The following is a 21793-nucleotide window of genomic DNA, read 5'->3' on the forward strand; positions in this document are numbered from 1 at the left end:
ATGGGCCAGATGAGGACAAGGCTCTTGGGGCACTTGAGGCCCCCAACCTCCTCCTCCTCATCTCCCCATCCGGACGCCGCCTCATCCTTCCCACACAGCACCCAGAGGTCCCGCAGCGGCACCTGGTGCTTCACAAGGAAGGATGATCCACATCTGCCAGGAGGAAGCGCAGGTATCGCCTTGTGGCTGTGTGCTGGGGGCGGCCCCAGCACCCGCAAGGGCACCTTGGAAAAGTCCGCGAGGGCTCAGCTACGACGGCAGCTGCGTTAGCCTGCAGGCTGCAGCACAAGCACGTGCCGCTCTGCGGCCCCGACAGAGCTGCAGTGAGCAGCCCGTGCCCGCCGCGTCAGCAGGGAGCGTCGAGGAGGCGCTTTCTGCTGCGGCGGGAGCAGCTGCGGGAGCAGCGGTGCGTGGGGGCAGGGGCCATAGGCGGTGGCTGGGGAAAGGACGGCTCTGGCTGCTCTTCTCACCTGAACCTGGCGACGGCCATGGCATCCGGCAGGAGCAGGAGATGCCTGCTCTTGGTGCGCTGGCGCCGGGTCACCAGCACGCTGTCGCAGAGCAGGAGCTGCGGGCTCCTGCGCGACACAAAGGCGCCGAGTGGCGCCGCGGGTCGGGAGGCTTCCCCGGGCACGAGTCCGTGGCCACTGGCAGGATTCGCGCCGTGAGGGGCCCCAGACCCTTGCTGCGTGCCCTCAGCGGGGCCATCTGCGCCCCGGGCGCCGCAGCACATGGCCTGGCCCATGGTGACACGGCCAGGCAGAGGGCTGCGGTGTGAGCCTGTCCCACGCCGACAAACAGCAGGCGCTGGTCAGGTCGCACCGAGCCTACAGCGCTATCTGTGTGCCAATAACACCGCTGGGCTGGGAGCCTGCGACTCCCTGCTGCCCCGCACCGGCACAGCGCTGCACTGGGGCGCGGGCGGGCGCCGCGGGCCTTATCACCCGCGTGCCAATGGGGCTCATTGTGATGCGCCGGCTGGGTCGGGCGGCGGTGTTTGTTTGGGATTCTCCCCAGGTCTTGGCATCTCCCATGCTGCAGGCTTGTCTCATGTGCAGTTTGGGAGCGTAGCTGGTGGGGCCTGAACTCACTGCTCGCTCCTGTCATGTTCACTCTCCTCTGCAGGTCTGAGCTTGGTTTTCGAGCATCTGCCAGATAAATGCCTGGCTCTGCGCTGGTAAAAACTCCCAAAGCACAGGCCTTACTCACCACACAGCTACACGTGCCCTCTTTTTGCTGGGACAGGAGGCTTTGAGCTTTTAAGAGGGCAATCAGGAAGGCCTACGCCCCTGAGGATCTCAACAGTGCCCAGACATTGCCCCAGATCCCACCTTACATGCTTCGTCTCTACTCAGTCATGGTAGTGGTCTGATGTGTCTGATCCTCTGTAATAAGTCACAGTACCTTAGGCATTGCTCTGTATTTCTCTTCATTAAAACATACCTTTGCTTCATACCAATATAGTCTTTAGATTTGATTAGAATTATTTTAGTTGAATTGCTGGTGGATTTTTATGTTGTTTTAAGTGTTTTAACATCAGCAGAGCATGGAGAGGCATTCTCAGGTCATCCCTGTTTTAGCACACAAGCAACTGACCATTTTCAACAACACAGTTTCTACAGCTTTGAAGCTGTATCTTATGCAGCTTTCAATGTTGCTTGGAAAAAAATACATCTATATCTAATAGATTTGCAGAGAGGAAAAGAGCTATGGCAGTGCTAGCAGTATTCTCTGTTTTCTATGGAGGATTTAGTCCCATTAGGAAGTGGTGAAACAAAGTCTTTCTTGTAGTAGAGTAGGCTGACTCTCCACATAGCACTCCTTCCTTTTAGTTCTTATAGACACAGACAGAATATAGTAATGCCATTGAATTTTGTATGTTTCGTATGTATTGCTTAAATACAGTGACATTGTCATCAGTGGGGAGAACTTTCAGGCTGAATTTGCCCATGCATACAGACCGCCTACAGCCCAATTTTGCCCCCTTTGTTTTCCTCTGGATCCAGGTGACTGACATTAAGGCACCTGAATGGGCTGAAGTAGCTCCGGGCTTTGGCTGCCTAAGATGGCAAGCTGATGCAAGGGGAAGGGCAGATGAGGGGCTAGAAAGAAGGGAAAGGAGGGAGCTGGGCTAAAACTCGGAAACCAAGAGGCCGCTGAGCACCCCCACTTTCTCCCGACTTGGAGAAGGACTGCAGCCGCCGGCCACAGCACAGAGCCCCCGACCGCTGCCCTCGACCGTTTGGCTGTAACGGCCGCAGCGCGCGCTCCCCGCTCCGCACTACGTCACACCTCCTTCCTCCCCGCGGGTGGTGTGTGTTAAGGCACCGCCTGTTACCGTAGAAACAGAAGGTCGTCCCTGCCTCTTCCGGTTTCGCATGGCGCTGTCTCTTCCGGTGTGGGGAGTAATATGGTGCGTTGCCCGTTGCTTGGGTTTGGGGTTGTGCGTCTTTTTTTGTCAGTTCGGGGCCTGGGCCGGGAGTCCCCAGCTAGGCACCGGCGCGGCCGCAGTGCGGGACGCGTGGAGCTGCCGGCGCCACCCCTGCTGGGCCGCGGTGACGTGTGGGCGGGGGAGGGGCGCCCCTTCTCCGGCGCCGCGAGCCGTTACCACCCCCATCCCCTCCACCCGCGAGCCGTTACCCGCCGCGGGCCGTTACTCCCTGCGAGGTTCCCCTATGGCTTGTGGTTCCTCCAGGTTGGCACACGCAAACGAGTGTCCCCGATGGCGGGTGCGAGGCTGGCAGCGGCGGCGCGGGGCCTTGGTGTGTGCTGGGAAGCTCTTGCTGCTGGTTTCTTATCAGTGTACTCCTCTGGCCTGCCCCTTCTTGGAGCCGCTGCGGGGGCCGCAGGTGCTCTGTCTAGCAGGTGCTGAGGCAGGACCGTGTGTGGTGCAGCTGCTGCTCTGGGCACAAGAGCACAGACCTTCTCCTTAGGCAGTTCAGCATCTTCCCTTACTTCTGAAGTATGGTGACTTTCTTGTTAGCTGTGTTCTTCAGTGTCACTTGAGAATAGTAAGGGCAGAAACTTTCAAGAGGGTAAATGCTTTGTTCTACCAGCTAGCCTGATAATGACAAAACCCTAAGGATTCAGACTTAGTTGGTTTTGAAGGTAATTATTTTTATTAATAGATGGCAGTAGGGGCTGTCTTATTTTCTCTGTGTGAGACTTGTCATGTTTTTTGCTGAATAGGTTGCTGCTTTTTCAGTGTGATGAGAAAAAGAACATGTTCTACAGAAAGTATATCTTGAACAAATGCCTTGTGCCTAATGACGATTAGCTTGAGAAATAGCTCTTAGAAATTCTTCATTCAATACCAGATCAGTTAGGGAACTGAAATGTACGTCAGGACATACAACTCTTCCTGCCTCTACTCTGATGTATCAGTCAAAATATAGAAGTACTCAGTCCTGGTGCTTATGGCTGTCCTCTTAAGGAAAAAAATCTCTTCTCTCAGAAGAGGCACTGAATGTCTCAGCTTTTCTTGTTTGTGCTGAGTGGGTAAATTGACGTTGCTGCCTGTAACAGCCACTGTCACCTGTTGGCACTGATGGAGCAGATGCTTGTGCTCACTGCATTAACTCCACAGCTGTTCTAGCCTCTAGTGGACCCAGTTAAAAAATGGGATAGTTGCCAACCTGCCTAACAGCAAATTCTTCTTCTGTGTTTTGTCGTTGGAATATTAACGTTTGGGTGAACTTAAATGTCGAAGCCCAACATCTACTGAATTAGTAGTTCTGTGCCTCTGCAGAGAGTTCTCACCTGTGGTACAGAATTCCACTGTACTGATTTTTATAACTTTTTCATGTGAAGTCCTTTATGTAAAAAATGATGTGTACCACAATGCGGTTAGTGCTGACAACATGGGAGAGTGCTGAGTGCTAAGAGGATGTAGCAGGCTTCATAAGCAGGTAGTCAGCTGGCTGTTAGAAAGCGTTTCCTGAACCTTTCTCATCTTCTCTGTCCTTACTGAGAAAAGCGTTGTTACGTGGTGCTTTGCCAGTGAAGAAAGTATTGAGCACAGATCTATATTGCCTGAGAGGAAGCTAAACATGAGATTTGTAGTGCTGTTTTCTTAATTCTTGGCACTTGGGCAAACTGTGTTTCTACAAATGCTACCTGTAAATTGGGTGAATCTGTTCTGGTATCCAGCTTATCAGTGTGTCTTATCATCCTTACTAACCAATGTGATAGCTTGGGATCAAACCTGATTTCATCCAGCCTTGAAATCAATGTATATGGCAGCCTATGAATTTCTATTGCAAATCAGAAGGACTTTTCAGGTGAAAAGCTCATTTCTTTTTGGTTAGGGGAGGATGGAGGACAGCCAAAGAGTAATTTAGGTACTCTAGGGAATGGGAGCAGGTGGTAGAATCTGTTCATTTTTCTGTTATCCTGCTTCCTGTCATTCTCGGGAGAACCACCTTGTGCTAGTCACCATAAATCCTGTGACTCCCCAAGAGAGTGCCCGTCTGCATGGCGCTGAAGTGGTGTATGTCGTGCACGCGGGAGAGCGGATGATGGCAACATCTAACATGCACATGTAGGTTAAGCCATGACCAAGGCTGTGTGCAGGCCCCACCGTATGACTGGCCTCGTGGCCAACACATCACAGGCCATCACTTTCGTTTTTCTTGTGGGTTTTCCTCAGCCATCTGATCCAGAAGCTGTCAGGATATATGGTTCTTTGATATGGCCATAATATGTATGCCTGTCTGGTTGGGATGTTGAGTATTGTTGCTCCAAAGTAGATTAAGTGTGCTTATATTTTTTTTCTTCTTTAGTTTGTATTGGTTGCCTTTGGAAACAGTTCATTTTGAAAAACTATGTCTTTACTATGTGTTTAAGTGCATGTTTAAGTAGTTAGGTTTACAAACCTTTTTTATCAATTTGTTAACTGCACTTTAGTATTTTACTGCTTAATAAGTAAACTGGCTTTGTGTGGGAAGTGTGTTTTGATGAGGGGAAAAAAAAATGTACTGTATTGACAGTAGTTTTGTTCAAATAAAAGTGGGGTTTGGTATGCTCAGTGAGCTTGAAATCGAGTTTATATCAAAATACAGTTTGCCAAACCTAAGTAAAAACACTGTTCATGTCATTCCTTGTTTTCCAATATAATAAACATATAAAATGATTGTCAAAAAATATTGTATGTTGTTTTTGCTGATATAAACTATAGTTTAAGGAAAATATTTAATTATGCTTGTGGGTTTTGTTTGTTTTGTTAAAGGGGACAATACACCTATTCCGCAAATCACAGAGGTCGTTGGTTGGAAAGTTAACACATGAATTTAGGTTGGTTGCAGCAGATAGAAGGGTAAGTAGTGTAGGAGCTTCTGCTTGTGTGTCTATTTTTAAAGAAGTAAGGATAAAATGTTAACTATGCTGAGTTAAAATACACTACTAGTTTGGGTGTTCTTTTTCGTTTTGTTTCTTTTGTTTGTTTTTTTGAGAAATACCTGTTTCCTTTATTTTCTATTTGTGCTTTAATTTTTTTTTTAATTTTTTTTCTGCGTAGCTTGAACTGTGGCTCGTGCATCCTGTATCAGTACAGATACTGTAGTAATACTAGATCTGTTGAAAATGTATTTATAGGCCAGAATGGATAGACTCTTTTACTATTAGTGCCTTGAATTGCAATGGCTACTGCTTTTTCAACTTTAGCTGCCTGGCTGCTTGCATGTTGAAATACTGCAATATTCTTTTTAAAATCAGATTGGTATATCATTTTCTTACAACTTCTGTAAGAGGTAAAATGCACATTTATTCTCATTTCCAGTCCTGGAAGATCCTGCTTTTTGGTGCTATCAATTTAATATGTATTGGCTTCCTGCTAATGTGGTGCAGCTCTACAAACAGCATAGGTAGGTGGCTTTTTTTTTTTTTTTTAGCTGAAACTGTGGCTGACTACCATGAGTTTTTTAGCTCATGAAGTTTCAGTGAAGTTCTTCATAATGGAGTTAGGCAACTGAAACATGCCTTCCTTTGAGGTGCCCTGCAGTCAGTTTAAGAGATTTTTTTTTCTTTGAGAAAGGTGTAGGAGTGCAGGTTGGGTGAAAGTCCTTCAAAGCTTGGAATGTTTATGAGATCTCCTGGCTGATTTTCTCCCTGCTGTACCCTCTTTAGCTTTAAGACTGCACCGAGGAAGACATGGGCAAGTCCTTCAATCTCCTCCTGTTGTAGAATGGTAGCAGTGGCCTGTAGAGAGCATCCCTTGCAATTGAATTTCCTGTCGTTTGTAGTGTAGCGAAAGACTTGTAACTATGTTGGGCTAGTTGGACTAGTTCCAACTATTTCACTTTTCGGGATTTGTATATGTCCTACCTTTGTATAGGAGTCCCAGGGTGCTTGTGTCATCTGTAGTTAAGATAGAATGCCCTTTATTTTTTAGATTGTGATACAGGAGTTCTTGTAGTTTCAACATGGGAGAAAGAAGCAGAAAAAATAAAAAATCCATCAAGCTTATTTTTTACTACAATAACATACAGGGGAGATATCTTTTACTTTAAAGAAGCATGTGTTACAAAATTTTCTGAGTTTTCTGTATTTAAGTTCTACCAAGAACTATTTGTTGTTGGTAGCTTAGCACCTTATGCAGTTGGGCACTATTACATGGTTTAATAGAATTAGGCTTGTCATAATCAGCCTGTTTATGAAATGAAATACTGGTGTATTTAGGATATTCATACTATAAATGTTCTCCATAAACATAGAGAATTTATGCAGATAGAAAATAAAGAGCTGCACAAGAGAGATTTAATATGATTTTTTAATGTAGAAGCTGCTTGTATTCTGTTATATTGAGTTTTAATATTTTGATTTTTTACAGCTTTAACTGCTTACACATATTTGACAATCTTTGATCTTTTCAGGTGAGATTTTTTTTTCCATTTAATTTCACAGTTAATTTATGCCAATTTTTTTGTATTTTGTTTTAAATATATGTATATGTATAAATTTGAGTATTTTATGTATGAGTATAAAATAGAGATGGTGAGAAACACCATAGCTATAGTGTGAATGTTTAGAGACAAATTGATTTAGTCAGTTTGTTTTCACTCGTTGATTTAGTCTCCTCCAGTGAAGTCACTAGGACAGTACTTGTGTACAAGCATTGTTAGCTCTTGTCTGTTCTGACCAGTTTCTGAACACTAAAACTGTAGTTTTCCTGTCCAGCACTGAAAGATATTAGGATCTTTTCCTTACTGCCTAAGAAAATGCTAAAAATACAGGAAGGTTTTGGCAAGATTGGTAAGACAAGCATGGAATATATTTGTCTCCTGTAAAATGTAGGTCAGTAGCAGTGGTTGGGAAACAAATTGTGGCACATAATGGGGCAAATAATGGTTTGCAGATAGCTGATCTGTACTTCTTGTAAATATTATGTTAGCCAGCTAGTGAGGAAGTTTGAGTTTTATCACTAAGAAATACATGTGTTTTATGCACTTTGTCTGACTGATAGTAAAGCATTTATAAACCATGGCACACATGAAGAAAGGAAAAGGAAATTATGCCTAGCTTGATATGTGTCACATATCAAGAATGAGAGTTGTGATACATCTGTAATAAATATGTGTGTTATTTCTTTTAAAATTTTTGCGCTTATTAAGTTTTGTCATCTTAAAGTATCTTTTTCATCTTGAGAAGAGTTTTAATGTTTTGTCTCATTGTGTAGAATATTGTTTTATTAATTTCAGGACAGGATGAATACTCTGAGTATTGATATACTTGGTTAATACAGGATGGACTATAAGATTATTCTAACTCACAGCAGGCTCTTTGAAGAGTTTTAAGGGGAAACAATACTCTGGTTCTGCTGTAAAAAGCTGTCTTGTTCTTTTGTTTTTTGTCATTTTCCTGGTCATGTATAGCAGTTTTACTGAGTATATGAATTTACTGTTTTGAATGTAAGCAATATTATTTCCTGTGCTTTTGCTTGTACTCCAAGCAGCTATTGGTCAAGTTGTGAGGATGTGATTGTTAGACTGCTGAGAGGATGAGTTCTTGATCCAGTCTGATTTAAAAATTCAATTAAGAAAGGGCTGCATAAATTCGGAGGTGGCACTGATTTTGCATGGTACTTATAAAAGAAGGGGGTCAGAGAATAAATAGCCATGGGAAATAAGATAATCCTTGAAAAAATCAAGCTGATACCTCAAGGATAAAATAATTAGAATCTTAGAAATTTCATGTGAGGGAGAAGCTTGGAAAGAAAATAGCAAGAGACACCTGTGGCTGTCCCCTGGTGGTCAGTTATAATATAACTGTGTGGCCAAAAAGGCAAATCCATTTTGACCATGTTTGTAGACATAACACACTGTGGAAAAGAATGGTAATACTTTGCCTGAGAAGAATAATGTCCCTAATATAAGGTTTTCCTCTTTCTACTTCTTTTTTTTTTTTTTTTTTTGTAACACTGAGATACAAAGAAAGTAGTGCAAAGGAGTCAGTCCTGTTGTCTTGCTTAGCAGGTTTTCTCTGATTTAATGACCTTTATGGTATTTCTAGGCTTGTTATACAGTTCATAAAGCACATGCAAGAGCATTTACTGGCTGTGTATTTTATTTTCGTAGGCTTTTGTTTGCTTTGTGCTCTTCATTAATGTGTGATACCAGATAGTATTAAACAGACTTTCACAAATCACCTTTCCTCCTTTAGTCAGGTTCTGGGGTACCTTGTCCCATATTCCCTAGTTGCCTTTCAGAAGTTTCTGAAATATGTAAAGATGAGACACTAGCTGCTTCATCATATCAGTATTTCAGCAGAAAAATGCGTTGTATTCAGGTTTGAGATCCTTGATTTAGATCTAAGTGATGTTCCATGTTGAAGGTGGGTGGTAGTTCTCTTAAGTACAGCATACGGTAAGTATGGCATGGAATGTCTCCTAATATAAGGAATTAGGCTGACTACCATCCCACTAAAAGTCATTTGCTGCCTGTTTTAGGGGGTCAGCAGAGACCTCATTGTGTAGTCTGAGCTTTGTTGCCAAACAGTATTTTATGGATGTGTCAGAACCATCCCTACGATAAGGATGGAAGGGTTGAGCTTATGGTAAGATGTTGTGTTCAGACATTCAGTTCTGATGGCAGAAATGTAGAGTTTGTAGATTACCTAGTTTGTAAAGGCTGCATTTGTTCATCATAACACAGTTCTCACCTTTTATTTCAGTTTGGTAACATGTCTAATAAGCTACTGGGTGATGATGAAGAAACCCAGCTCAGTCTATTCATTTGGGTAAGTAGGGCGATTCAGCGTGGCTTTCTAATACAAGATTTGATTATATTTTTGAGTGTCGTTACCTATGTCACATAATTGCCATGGCCAACTGTATGTATGTAAGACAGCCTAAAATTAAGGAGGCCCAAGATTGGTGCTGTAAAGAAAAGGGGAAGAAAGGAGAGGAGAGAAAAAAGAATTAAGAAATGCTTAATTTTAAGATGGAAATTAGAGTCGTTCATGTTTCAGAACCAATTTATTCATAAAATGGGGTATCTGCTTCAGGGAAGATTGAAGTTATGAATTTTCCCTAAAAATTCTGTTTTCTTCCCCTTTATCTTCAATTCTTCTAATTGAAAGAATTCTTCTGATTGAAAGAATTAGAAATAAATAGGTCTATCCTGCTTATTCCTGGGTAGACCAAAATGTATTTGATGTATTACTTGATGTTTAGTGTTTCTAAACTTAGTTCTTAAATTTCAGGTTTGAGAGATTTGAAGTTCTAGCTGTTTTTGCTTCTACAGTTTTGGTACAACTTGGTGCTCTTTTTATTCTAAAAGAAAGGTAGGGATATATACTGTTTTCTTTGATTCTTGTTATGTAAAATAATATGCCTGGTTGAGGAAAAGCCAATGCCTTCAACAAATGTTGTTTTGAGTGAAATATTTTTAGACGAACTTCACTTTTTTTATATTGATTTTTTTTTCTTTTTTTATACTGATTACGACTAGATTTGAGATGAAAAGAATATGAAATTAGTAAATATAATTAAACAACTATCAAAGAAAGAGTCAGTGTTCTAAAAATAAAACTAGATTTTTCAGACATTATGCTAGAAATTTGATTTAATATGTTTCATTGAGCATCTAGACTTCTTAGATTAATAACAGTAAAAAAATACTTTCAACAGTTCTTTGTTTTCTTACTTCATGGAAAAAAAGCAGTTTTGCAGCATTATATTAAGGATTTTTTTTAAAAGGCTTTTGTTAACATCCAGTATTTAAAACTGGGGCAGTTCCCCCGCCTCACTTTTCAGGAGCTCTGTTTTCTCTATAAAGGGCTATGTTAACAACTGAAGGATATTGTACTAGAGACCGATCCATTGCAAATCACTGACAGTACTGTGGATTGTTTTCTGATAAGGAGGTATTATCCAAATTAGATGCAACTTGAGTTTTTTATCATTAGATTCCTGAAATTTATCTTTTCTATGATGCAGTGGAAGCTTGATTCTTATTTTACTGTGGGGAAAAAAAAAGTCCATCTCTCTTTTAATACCCAACATCTACTATTATTGGCTTTGTTAAGTAAAAGACAATAGCCACGATTTTCAAGCTTTGTAGTAGTTAACAGCACTGGTGGAAGCAGCAGCAGTATTTTCTGGCATGTCCATTCACAAACATATTTTGATTGCCTGGGCAGCGTTCATGATACCCAATACCTGTGTTTCCAACTGGAAACAGTTGGAAAATCTAGATTACGCTCTGCTTTATTTCAGTGTTATTTGTTTTCGTGGTTTATAAAAACTACTGTGCTTATCTAAACAATTTATTTTAGCACCTGCAATTTTTTTGCAGCACCACATGTCACAGTTTTTCTTTATGAATGTCAGCTAATCTTCATTTATTTTTCTGTAGCGCAGAGCGGTTTCTGGAACAACCTGAAATACACACGTAAGAAACTATTTTGACCTGTAAAGTTGCATGTTTTTCAGTGTCTTTGTGTTTCCAATTCTTAATCTGTCTTGTATGATTTATGGCAAGTTTATTCAATTCCAAGTGGGTTTTGGTATCTAGATATTTGTTTCAAACTAAATGTAAGCTATATGATAAACAACACTCTTGAAGGACAATTGAAATGTAGTCCATATAGTTTCTTAAGTTATGATGGTTTAGTCACATATTGTTGGGTTTGCTCATTTAACTACTGGTAATTTTGGCAATTTATTTACTCCTATTTCTTATACTTTAATGTGGTTTCTGGAAGACATGAGGCATTTACTGTCTGTAAGCTTCTGGCCTCCTATAATTTGACAACACTTGGGGCATCCAGAAGATAAGAAGTTATGGATTTTTTTTTTTGACGGATGAGGCCTGGGTAGAGAAGAGAAAGCCAACTTACTGCTCATGCTGTAGGAGAGGCTCCAGAGTGAGCTCATCAGTTTCTTCCATAGGAAACCAGGCTTCAGTAGCCCTACTGCTGAGGGAATAATGTGCTTATATCTTGAGAGGACTGTGCTTATATCTTGAGAGGACAAACTGTGTGTACGCACATTCAGTTGAGAACTGTTTTCTCAACTAAGCATTATGAACACTATGTTTAGCCTGCTGTGATAACATTGATGTACAATGTTTGTTGATCTCCTGTATTTCCCTGAAATGATAATATGCTGCTAGTTATTAAGTGTTACGCTATTTCCTCTTAGTCTTGTTTTCAGTCCTAGTGGAAGTTACCCAATAAAGTATTTTGTTATTGCAGATGGTGACTCCAGCTTTATTTCATGTATTGTAGGGCTAATGAGATGAAAATGCGTCTTTCTTTTTTTCCTTAGGGGACGGCTGCTGGTTGGTACCTTTGTGGCTCTCTTTTTCAACTTATTCACAATGCTTTCCATTAGGAATAAGCCTTTTGCTTACGTCTCTGAAGGTATGTGATAAGCTGTGACAAGAATTGATAAAGTTTGTGTTACCTGTTCTTATGAAGGCATAGCTTGTCTAGTAACTTTTTTTAACTAGCAGGTTACATACTACTATTCTCTTTATGGGTATAACTCAAAGCAGCTTAGAATTATCTTAAAAATCTTCTCTAGTTTGTTTATACTGTTCTCTCAAAGTAGTACAAAGTCATTAATACAATAAACTGAGTTATCATTTTAATGATGGAATGTGATCAAAATGTGATCACATGTGATCAAAACTTTAAAGATAAATACATAAGCATCTGTCTATAATCTGCATTTATTTGTATTTAATCAGTTCAATATAGCTAAATGCATTTTACTTACTAATTGCCTGGAAAAGTCACACTTTCTGTTTTTTCAAGTGATAGTGGATAGTTTTTTCAAGTGTTTTTTCAAGTGAGTTACACATACTCATTCACGGTGCTCTAGGTTCTTACCTTAAAGCAGAACTTGAAGGATATAGAAAGCTTTATTAAGGGACTTTATTATGTTCTTTTGCAGCTGCCAGCACAAGTTGGCTTCAGGAGCACGTTGCGGATCTCAGTAGAAGGTAAAGATCGCAAGGTTTCTCCAAAATCGCTAACTCTTAGAAGGCAGTAGGTGTTTTGTGCATTAGCATTTTAGAACAGGTACTGAGATACAAACGGCTAAATATTTCACCTCTTTTAAGATAGTGTTGTTTATTTTAGATATGGCATATGGATTCTAGCCAAAACAATGTGTCTCTTATTTTCCATATGTATCGTCTAATAGAACTGCATATTTTTACCTAACTTTTCTCTTGAGGGTGTTCAGTACATTGTATGTTATTCTCTTTGGATGAGGCTGAGGTAAAATAGATTTATTTTGTACAGACATGAACTGTATTTCCCAACAACTGTTTCCTACCTGAGAAATGTGTCTTCTAGCAATTTGTGTTTCATTATTTGTAAGCAACTAGGGCTGTTTCCATTTAAATACAACATGTGAAATACAGTGCTCACTTAAACATTACTAAGAAAACTCCTCACCAGTCTTCCAGGACTGAAGCATTGTTTGTCACTAAGCTGTTAACTCTCTTGCTTGTACTGAATATCTGAATGCCAGATAACATCACTTACAAATACTGTCAGATACTGCATATGTTTATTTTGACGCCTATGGATCCTTCTGAGTAATTATGTTCTCACTATGAAAATAAGAATGTTAACTTCTGTTGTGTTACATGCAAAGTGTGCTTTAAAGGCCATCTGTTTCCATGTTGTAATTGTGCATATAGTTGGGGAAAGGAGAAAACATTGGTGTGTTCAACACAAAAGAATTGATTTTTGTAAGACTGTGGTGTTTAAATCATCAGACTTGCATTCTGAAAAACACGACTTTGAAGTGGGACTGATAGGACTGCCTGAATACAAGGAGTTTCAATTTAGAAAAGCATGGATAGTAATTGCAGAGAATAGCAGAGTTTTTCTTTAATGGTGTGGTAATAGAGTTTTATGAGCAAAACCACACAGAAGGATAGCTTGACAGGCTTAAAGATCAAGTGCCTAGGCATAGGTATTCAAATAACCTATATACACTTACACCAACAATTTATTTTTTTAAAATTAAACTATTAAGCTAGCATTTATTTATGTGGCTATTTTAAACATCCTCTATGAATCAATGCTGTTTACGAAATAACTGCACCTATATATAATAATTGAAGTAAAATTCTGACAGAAATGGATCAGCACGCTATGTCCCAAATTGGTTGGTCCAAAACAGAGCAACAAAGAATTTCATGTTGTCTTTTCCTCCAGGTTTTGGAATACATGACATGTACTTATGTTCATGGGGAAGTGCAGAAACCTTTTTCTCTATCCCTCCCCACCCCCACCCCCCCTTTTTTTTTTTCGCCTCATCTTATTCAGGTAGCTGACTTCCCCCCGTACTTTTCAGACTTGCATGTTTCTCCATGAATTGGCCTTGAGTTTAGCACATTTTTGAACACCAATAAGGCAGATGGATTGAAGACTAGTAGTACAGTTTAAATCTTATATAAGTGATAGCAATATCTGAAATTATAAAGTATACATGTATACAGTTGACACAGCTCTATGTTGTGTACAGCTGTCACAGCTAGGTCTGTCACTAAGAAAAATGCATCTAAAGCTATGTGTTCAATATGTAGGAAAAAGTGTATTAACACTATTTTAGTATACAGTTATAGATGGAATGATAGACTTAAAAGAAATATAAGATGCAAGAGCCACTTAGTGTTCTCAGATATGAGAGAGAATATAACATGGCTCTAAACTTGATTATTTTTTGCTGGCATCACACTATTGTAAAACTTTGAACAGAATTATGAGCTTTAATAGTCCTTATATACTGTTTTCAGAGACTGTAAGATGTATTTTAAATCTAGTGTTAAAATAATATGTGTAATTCTTTTGGATTTTGTAGTGATGCTGAACGGTCAACTGACAACCACTTGTTTTTGTTGCAGTATTTGTGGAATTATCCCAGGACTGAGTAGCATCTTTCTGCCACGAATGAACCCCTTTGTCCTGATTGACATTGCTGGCGCTCTAGCCCTTTGCATTACATATATGCTGATTGAAATTAAGTATGTATAGTTTCTTTTTTAATCTTTTTAAAATCTAATCTATGGGAAATAGCATTTTTTGCTGCAAGCAGTGATCTCATCACTGAATTTCATATATAATGGATTATGTGAATATATTCGGCTTTTTACAAAAATGTATAGTTCTGTTAAGTTTGTGATATTGTATATGTGGATATTGTTTCAAAGAAAGAAGAAAAATCAAAAGAAAATTCATATGCCTTTCAAATGCTTAAATACCTGTTTTCTTTAAAATTGTTCTTTTTCTCTAGCAATTATTTTGCTGCAGACACAGCGTCTGCTATAGCAATTGCTTTGATGACATTTGGTACCATGTATCCCATGAGCGTCTACAGTGGTAAAGTTCTGCTTCAGGTAAGACAGTGTCACAAAACAAGTATTTTGTGGCTTCAGTGTTGTTAAATATCCTTATTTTTAAAAATTCATTGTTGAAAATTTGAGAAGGAAGGGTTCCAAGAGGGTTTTATGGTAAGATGCTAAAGGAGTTTTAAGTGCAATATAGGGGAATATTATGGAGTCATAAGAATTTTATTATGCCATGTACTTGGGTGTTTTCCTATTTATAATAGGACCAGTTAATCTTTATTGTAACATGATTTTTCTTTTCTTTGTTTTTAAGACAACACCGCCTCATGTGATTGGCCAGTTAGATAAACTTCTTAGAGAGGTGAGTCAGTTTATAAACATGACACAATGCATGCAGCTAACACTAAGTAAGCATAGAGGAAACTGAAGAGTTTTCTTAAGCTTAAAATGAACATTATTGAACATAGAAAATATGAAGCTTATTATATAAGATGAGCAGTGTCACTCAAATATGTGGAAAAGACTTTAAATGATGCAAGTTTTTATTTTGCTCTTATTTTGAACTAAAGTTGCTGTTGCTGGAGAGATTTTAAAAAGTGAGTGGGGGGAGAAAGAGTAAAGAGGCTGTTTTTATAGAATATCAAGTTGAGAACATGCTGCAAATTGACATCAGAAATTCTGCGTTACTTAAAAATTTTTGGTGAAATTGTGCTTTTACAGGTAGAAAAATAGATACAAATTAGAAGCAATAGACTCGGTCCATTCCGTGTTCTGATAACTTTTCTTTAATTAAAAAAGCTATTATTCAACTACATGAAACTGTGCATTTCTAGAAAGGTATAAAATAATCTTTCTGTTTATTTTTGTATTGCTGGATGTTTGTATAAAAATCAGGTTTCAACTTTGGATGGTGTATTGGAAGTTCGAAATGAGCATTTCTGGACATTAGGTTTTGGCACTTTGGTAAGTTATGTCTGTTCGTTTCTAGGCTCCAAAAAGAAGCATCGGTTACTGTTTTAAATTTTTGAATTTAAATAAAAGTTTTCTTTTGCATTAAAGAAATGTAAAAATTTGAATAAAAAAATGGGTGCTTTTTGTGATTGATAGAAAAACATTCATGTTGATTTTCCTTCATTTAAAGCCTAGTTATTGGTTAATAATGAGCTTTTGATTAAAGAGTGCATTTTAGAATTTTTTTTCTTCTTGTTTGTGAAGAAATTCCCAAATAGCAAGGAAATCCTTCAAAAAGGGTATTAGCATAAATTATTTCTGAGCAGGGGGCGGGAGAAACAATGCAAACCCTCCAGTACCAAAGGTAAATAAGGCTTACAGTAGAATCATATATTTGTAGCAGTTATGGGGGAAGAAAAAAAACAAAACTGCAGTGGTATACTGATATTCTAGAAGATGGAGGAAAAAAATGCAGTTTTTGTGATACGGAGCAGTCATACAGCAGTCATTGAGATATTCATGAACTGATGCAGGTATATCATGACGGTTAAAAGACTAAGACTGTTAGAACTTTTCTCCATTCTTGGATTCTTCTAGTCTCCCCTACTTAAAAAGAAAAAATATATTATGGGCTCTGTTGAATTGCTGATATGGAAATGGCCTTTATTCTCCTATTTTGCCACTCAAAATACTGGGTTGCAGCTTGGTTGGATTGATCACAGACATTTCTGCATGCGTATTTGCCTCGTGGCTTATTTCAGACTTTAGTGAAATGTTCCCGAGACTTGGATATGCTTAGGGCTGCACCTTCTCATACAAAAATTTGCTACATGTCACAGGCTGTGAATCAAATTCTTCATTGAATATGAAATGAAAAAGCATCGGAGGGTCCAGATTTGTTTCTTACCTGCAACAGGAGTTCCATGTAAAAGGGAATGTTACTAAGAGGTACGCAGGTACAGCCAGCTGTACCTCCCAAGAGAAACTCTCAAGCCATGTTAATGGGTGGCAGCACCTCTGTTCTTGCTAAAAGGGTCAGATTTGAGCTATCTGCAGCGTGTGGTGTTCTCTCCCTGCGCCAATAGCACAATGATGATACTTTTTCCTCAGTTTGGAACATGGAGCTTGTGTGTGCTTTGTTCCTCTGCTACGACTCTTATTTCCCCCTAGTTGTTGTCCTTCCCTTTCTTGTCTTCACTTGTTTTATTTTATACTTAAATTCACTTTTAAGATTCTAAAACTTTTCCTGAGTGGAAATCCTGATGGGCTCATGAGAGGTCAGCACATTAGGAAAGGTCAAAATGCAATCTAGTTATAGATCTCCTTGGTGCATGTTTCTCTGTTCAGTCAGTGGTCCCCCCTGAGAAATGCCTTTGCATAGTTCTGTGCAGGGTAACTTTGCTCTTCGTGAAAGCACGTGGTTGGACAGTTAACAGCCAACTTATTCTTATCCTTTTCTAGGCTGGATCAGTACACGTCCGAATTCGGAGAGATGCAAATGAACAGATGGTGCTTGCTCACGTCACAAATAGATTATACACATTGGTCTCAACCTTGACTGTTCAGATTTTCAAAGATGATTGGATCAGACCTACGTTATCATCTGTGCCTATTGCAAACAATATGCTGAACCTTCCGGATCACCATGTTATTCCAATGCCATCTTTGAAAGCTGCCGATAGTCTGAACCCTGTAACGTCCACTCCAGCCAAGCCTAGCAGTCCACCACCAGAATTTTCTTTTAATACACCTGGAAAAAATGTGAACCCACTCATCCTTTTAAACACTCAGACAAGGCCCTATGGAATGGGTTTAAATCATGGATCTGCACCTTACAGCAGTGTATTCAATCAAGGATTTGGAATACCGGGAATGGGAGCAACTCAAGGATTCAGGACTGGTTTTACAAATGTCCCAGGCAGATATGGAACAAACAATTATGGTCAGCCCCGACCATAATAAACACCATTATTTATTGTACTGAGGGTATTGACTTAATTCTTTTATTACCCAATTTTTATGAACATTTGGAATGTGAGAGCATTCTAAATGGCTGGGAACAAGTGCATTGTTCATGTTCATGAAATGGTTAAATTGCTTTTCTTTTTCTCCTTTGCATCAGCAGTAGCCTGTGAAATGGCACAACTATTTTCAAGACTTACGATACTTTACTTTTTATAGCGTGTCTGTTCCCATTCAGCTCCCTGCACCCCAAGAAAGTGTTGAAATGCAGCACAACTCCATGTCAGCAAGCTGGTAACTCTTGTGGAGGAGGGGGAGGGCCTGGGGAAAGAATTGCTTACTGAATGGTGATTAGTTAAGAGGACAGGGCTTTGCAAAGTACACATCCCAGTTCTTCAAAATGTTTTGATTGTTGTATAAATCTGTATTTTGGCAAATTAGCAATGAGTTTTTCCTGGATTGGAAAAATCCATCAGTATTTGTATTATTGCCATTGTGAAAACAAAGTGGTATTTCGGATCCTGAGTAATTTTAAGGGAGCATGTTTCTACATTTTTTTTGTTCATGCTTTTATGGGAGTTCACATGGTTCAGCAACTAGTTTGTAGTTGTAACTGTTCCATATTAGTCCCTGCCTTCTTTTTTTAGGTTTGATAGCAACATTTTTAATATTATACTGAGAAATAAAATATTTCAAATACAAGTTTTTTTTACAAGCACCTCTTGCTTATGGTTAAGCCTACGGAAGATGCAAGATAGATGGCTGTATTGTTTGTGAAGCCAGTATTTGATTTTTGATTGAAAGTATTCTTTGATTTGGTTGTAACTTTCTTTTTCCTTTTTGTATCTTTCCTGTATTTGTTAAGGGGGAAAACTCTGTTTATGTGTCTGATATATCACAGAGTCCAAGTTGGTGATTGCTGGTGATCAGCATCAGTACTAGAGGGGTTAACTTTTGGGGCACACTGGGTACGAGACTGCGTAATTTGTCTCTGCCTTTGCACTGCTACTCTGTTGTACACCCACAAGGTTTTATTTTTCAGGGCTTTTTTTGAGAGCTCTACCCTCTAACTGCTTTATTTTTCTTTATTGCTCCCATGAAAACACCTTTTAGAAATACTTTATTTTTATCTCTCTGACCCTGCAGTGTGAATCTTTTCATTCTCTAGGCAGTAACTCGACTGCACGTTCTTCTGCGTCTTGGCTGTTTGGGAATGGGTTGCCCATTCTTAGTGTTTCACTTGCAACTCAGGGTGCTATATATTGACTTCCACCTTGTTAATTCGTATACAAAGTAAGTTTCTCCATCTGTCCAGAATAGGTAGGGAGCTGCAGTATCTCAGGGATTTGCAGATATTGATACATTAATTGAAGAGAATGGATTTGATAGAAAAAAACTTTTTTTTTTTTTTCCCCTGGTAGACATGAGTTGAAAAACAAAGCAAGCAAAACAGCCTTCATGTGAATCTTCAAGATCTGCAGCCTGTTCACACTGGCTGTGGAGTGCTCTGTTTCTCCTGAGGACGTTGCTTTTCTCTTGGTTTCTCCACCACCCGTGTTTCTCACTCTGGCATGTCGAAGGGGGCCTCACCCTTGCAAGGTGACGTGCTGCAGGACAGTGTCTCCCTGAGAGACTGTGCTGAGAACCACTGGTATTCGGTATACATAAATTACAGGGAAGGAATCTAGTTCTGTACTTCATTTGCAGCAAAAATAACAGTGAGAGTGCTGTGTTAGCAAGTGTAATGGCCTGGGAAACTTGCATTAAAAACCTAGCAAACTTGCAGTACTGATGAGGTTTACCTGAGAGCAGCATTAACGCAGCTATCACCTTCCTGCCTTTGCGTAGTCAGTCTCCTGTTAATGTGCCCTTGCTGCGTGGAAATGCACTGAGCCACAGACCATATGAGCAGATTCTCCTCTCCAGGGTGCTGGGCTAGACTGCGCTCTCTACAATAAATTCAACACCTTAGAGCCAGCAGAATGTTTACAGTGTCCTACTACTCCTGTGTGGCCTGAGAACTGTTCCTTTCTCCAGTTTCATAACCAAACATTGCCACCCTTTTGATGTGTTAAATATATTGTACCATGCTGATTGCATGCCTACTTGTTTTTAGTAGAAAATTAAAGCTTCATTTTGTTAAAAAATGAGGCTTATCTTCGATTTTAAAGTGAGAAGGGAGAATAGAATCCCAGACTCCAGTGCAATATAATCACAAAATATTTTTTTGGAGTGATTGTTTACAATACGTATATAATCTGCAGATGTTACAGATTGGAACAGCTTTTTAGCTGCTTTGTTATTATGAATATATTGAGACTAATATCAGCACAGAGTAAAACACCTCTGTTTGAGGGAAGTAACATCACTATGATCCTTAAAATGACAAGACTAAAAAATGGTCATTTATGTGCAGGATTTTGTAGTTATCTCTCTGTATGCTGATGTTTAAATCATTCTCTCAGGTGATACTTCAGTCTCAAAAGGCAAATGTGTGGAGGTTTAAAACCAAGTGCTTTGCCGGTTCTGCTACCAGTCTAGGCTGGGTACTTGTATAATTCCACCAAAAGAGTTTTTATTGCATTTTGTCTTTTCTAATTGTATTTTACTTCTAGTGTTAGGTGGCCACAATCAGATTTTTAATATGATGAATAAGAACTGCTGATTTAGACTGCCTTCTTTTATGGTTATCCAAAAGCTGATCCAGCTGCAGGAAGAGAAGAGCTTGTCCTCACCTTCATTCCTGTTTGCTAGAGGATTCAGTGTTGGTAGTTCCTTAACCTATTCAGGCTGCTTGTGTAGGGAAATGTCCACTCGAGATGCAATGAAATGCAGCAGTTTTTAGAGAATCTGATGGATGTGTGTGCCATTACTTAGGCGAGGTTTCTTGTGACAAAGTGATAAATGTTGTTCAGCATCTCGCACACGGGGTTGCCCTGAGTAGGAGCTAGAGCTCCTGCTGCAGTGCTGTAGTGATGCAGTGTGTTTTCGTGGCGGCTTTCTCTATTGAGTAATGGCTCTTGAATTCATCTTGTTCTGTGTTCTCTTCCCCCATGTAACAACCACATACAGGCTCTGACACGCTAGTGGGAGATGGGTTTGTAATCAATTGAGATGTGATAAATCCGACTCAAGGAGAAGACTTGTACAACAGCCATCCTGATGTGTGTTAGCTACCAGAGTCCGTGAAATCCTTCGATTGATCTGTTTTCCCTGGAGCCACAATCCAGCAGGGAAGGAGAAACTATCTAGGGATAAGATATTCCGTATAAAGATTGTCTGCTGGAAATCTTGAGAGATTATCTGTACTCTGAAGTACTCTCGGGAGTGGTTAAGAGAGGGCGTCCTTTGGTGTACTTAAAGGATACCCCTTCATGTTTTGAGAACCACTGAATATTTTTATAGCAACTTCTATCTCACTCCTCTCACTCACAGTGAGGAGATTGTGACAAAACTGGTATCTCAGACACTTGGTGTTAACCATGTGCTTAAATTTTGGTCTCAGCTGGCTTTTATAGAGTTTAAAAAGAAGTGAGGCATTTCCACTATTACAACCACCCTCTGATTCTCCCATTTCATAACGAAGCCTCCATTCAGTAATTGTTAAGTTCTTGTAGAACCAGCGTATCTTAACAAGCTCCACCATAGGGCACTCTGCAAATGCAGAATGCATTTTTCAGAGGATCTGCAAATTATGAAGTACCAAAAAGGAGTTCACCTGTAAAAACATAATTAGCCACAAACTCATTTAACATTTCTGAATATAGCCTTTTTATTTTTCCTTTCTATGTTTATACTTTTTTCTCCCTTTTTTTTTTTTTTTTTTTAATCTTTTTTCCTCCTCACTCTGGGGCTCAAGCTGGGTGCCTTATATTGGTCAGAGTAATCAGACTTCAGAAGGATGTTAAGAATAAGGATATTTTAGGATGTTATTCTTGCAGGCCGCAATAGAGGAAAATATGATAGCAAATACTTCAAAAAGCTTGGATTTAATTTTATAACTGTACAGCAATAATTATCTGAAAATAAACACATCTGTCCAATTTTTAGAGCTTTTTTTATTGTGTTTTACT

At 39.6% G+C, this 21793-nt stretch overlaps 1 protein-coding gene across 1 annotated transcript; it reads left to right on the forward strand.

Moving 5' to 3' along the window:
• Positions 1-2367: 2367 nt before the first annotated feature.
• SLC30A6 (solute carrier family 30 member 6) lies at positions 2368-17738 on the forward strand. Its single transcript, XM_010211233.2, has 14 exons — positions 2368-2413; positions 5228-5314; positions 5777-5861; positions 6827-6869; positions 9166-9231; positions 9697-9777; positions 10851-10886; positions 11765-11859; positions 12395-12443; positions 14364-14483; positions 14753-14855; positions 15121-15168; positions 15702-15770; positions 17220-17738. Exons 1-14 carry the CDS (start codon positions 2411-2413, stop codon positions 17715-17717), a joined length of 1383 nt encoding a protein of 460 aa, XP_010209535.2. The 5' UTR covers positions 2368-2410; the 3' UTR covers positions 17718-17738.
• Positions 17739-21793: the final 4055 nt, after the last annotated feature.

This window comes from Tinamus guttatus, unplaced genomic scaffold (assembly GCF_059628265.1).
Source record: "Tinamus guttatus ecotype Peru unplaced genomic scaffold, ASM5962826v1 Tinamus_guttatus_pri_ptg000208l, whole genome shotgun sequence".
NCBI classification, from domain to species: Eukaryota; Metazoa; Chordata; class Aves; order Tinamiformes; family Tinamidae; genus Tinamus; species Tinamus guttatus.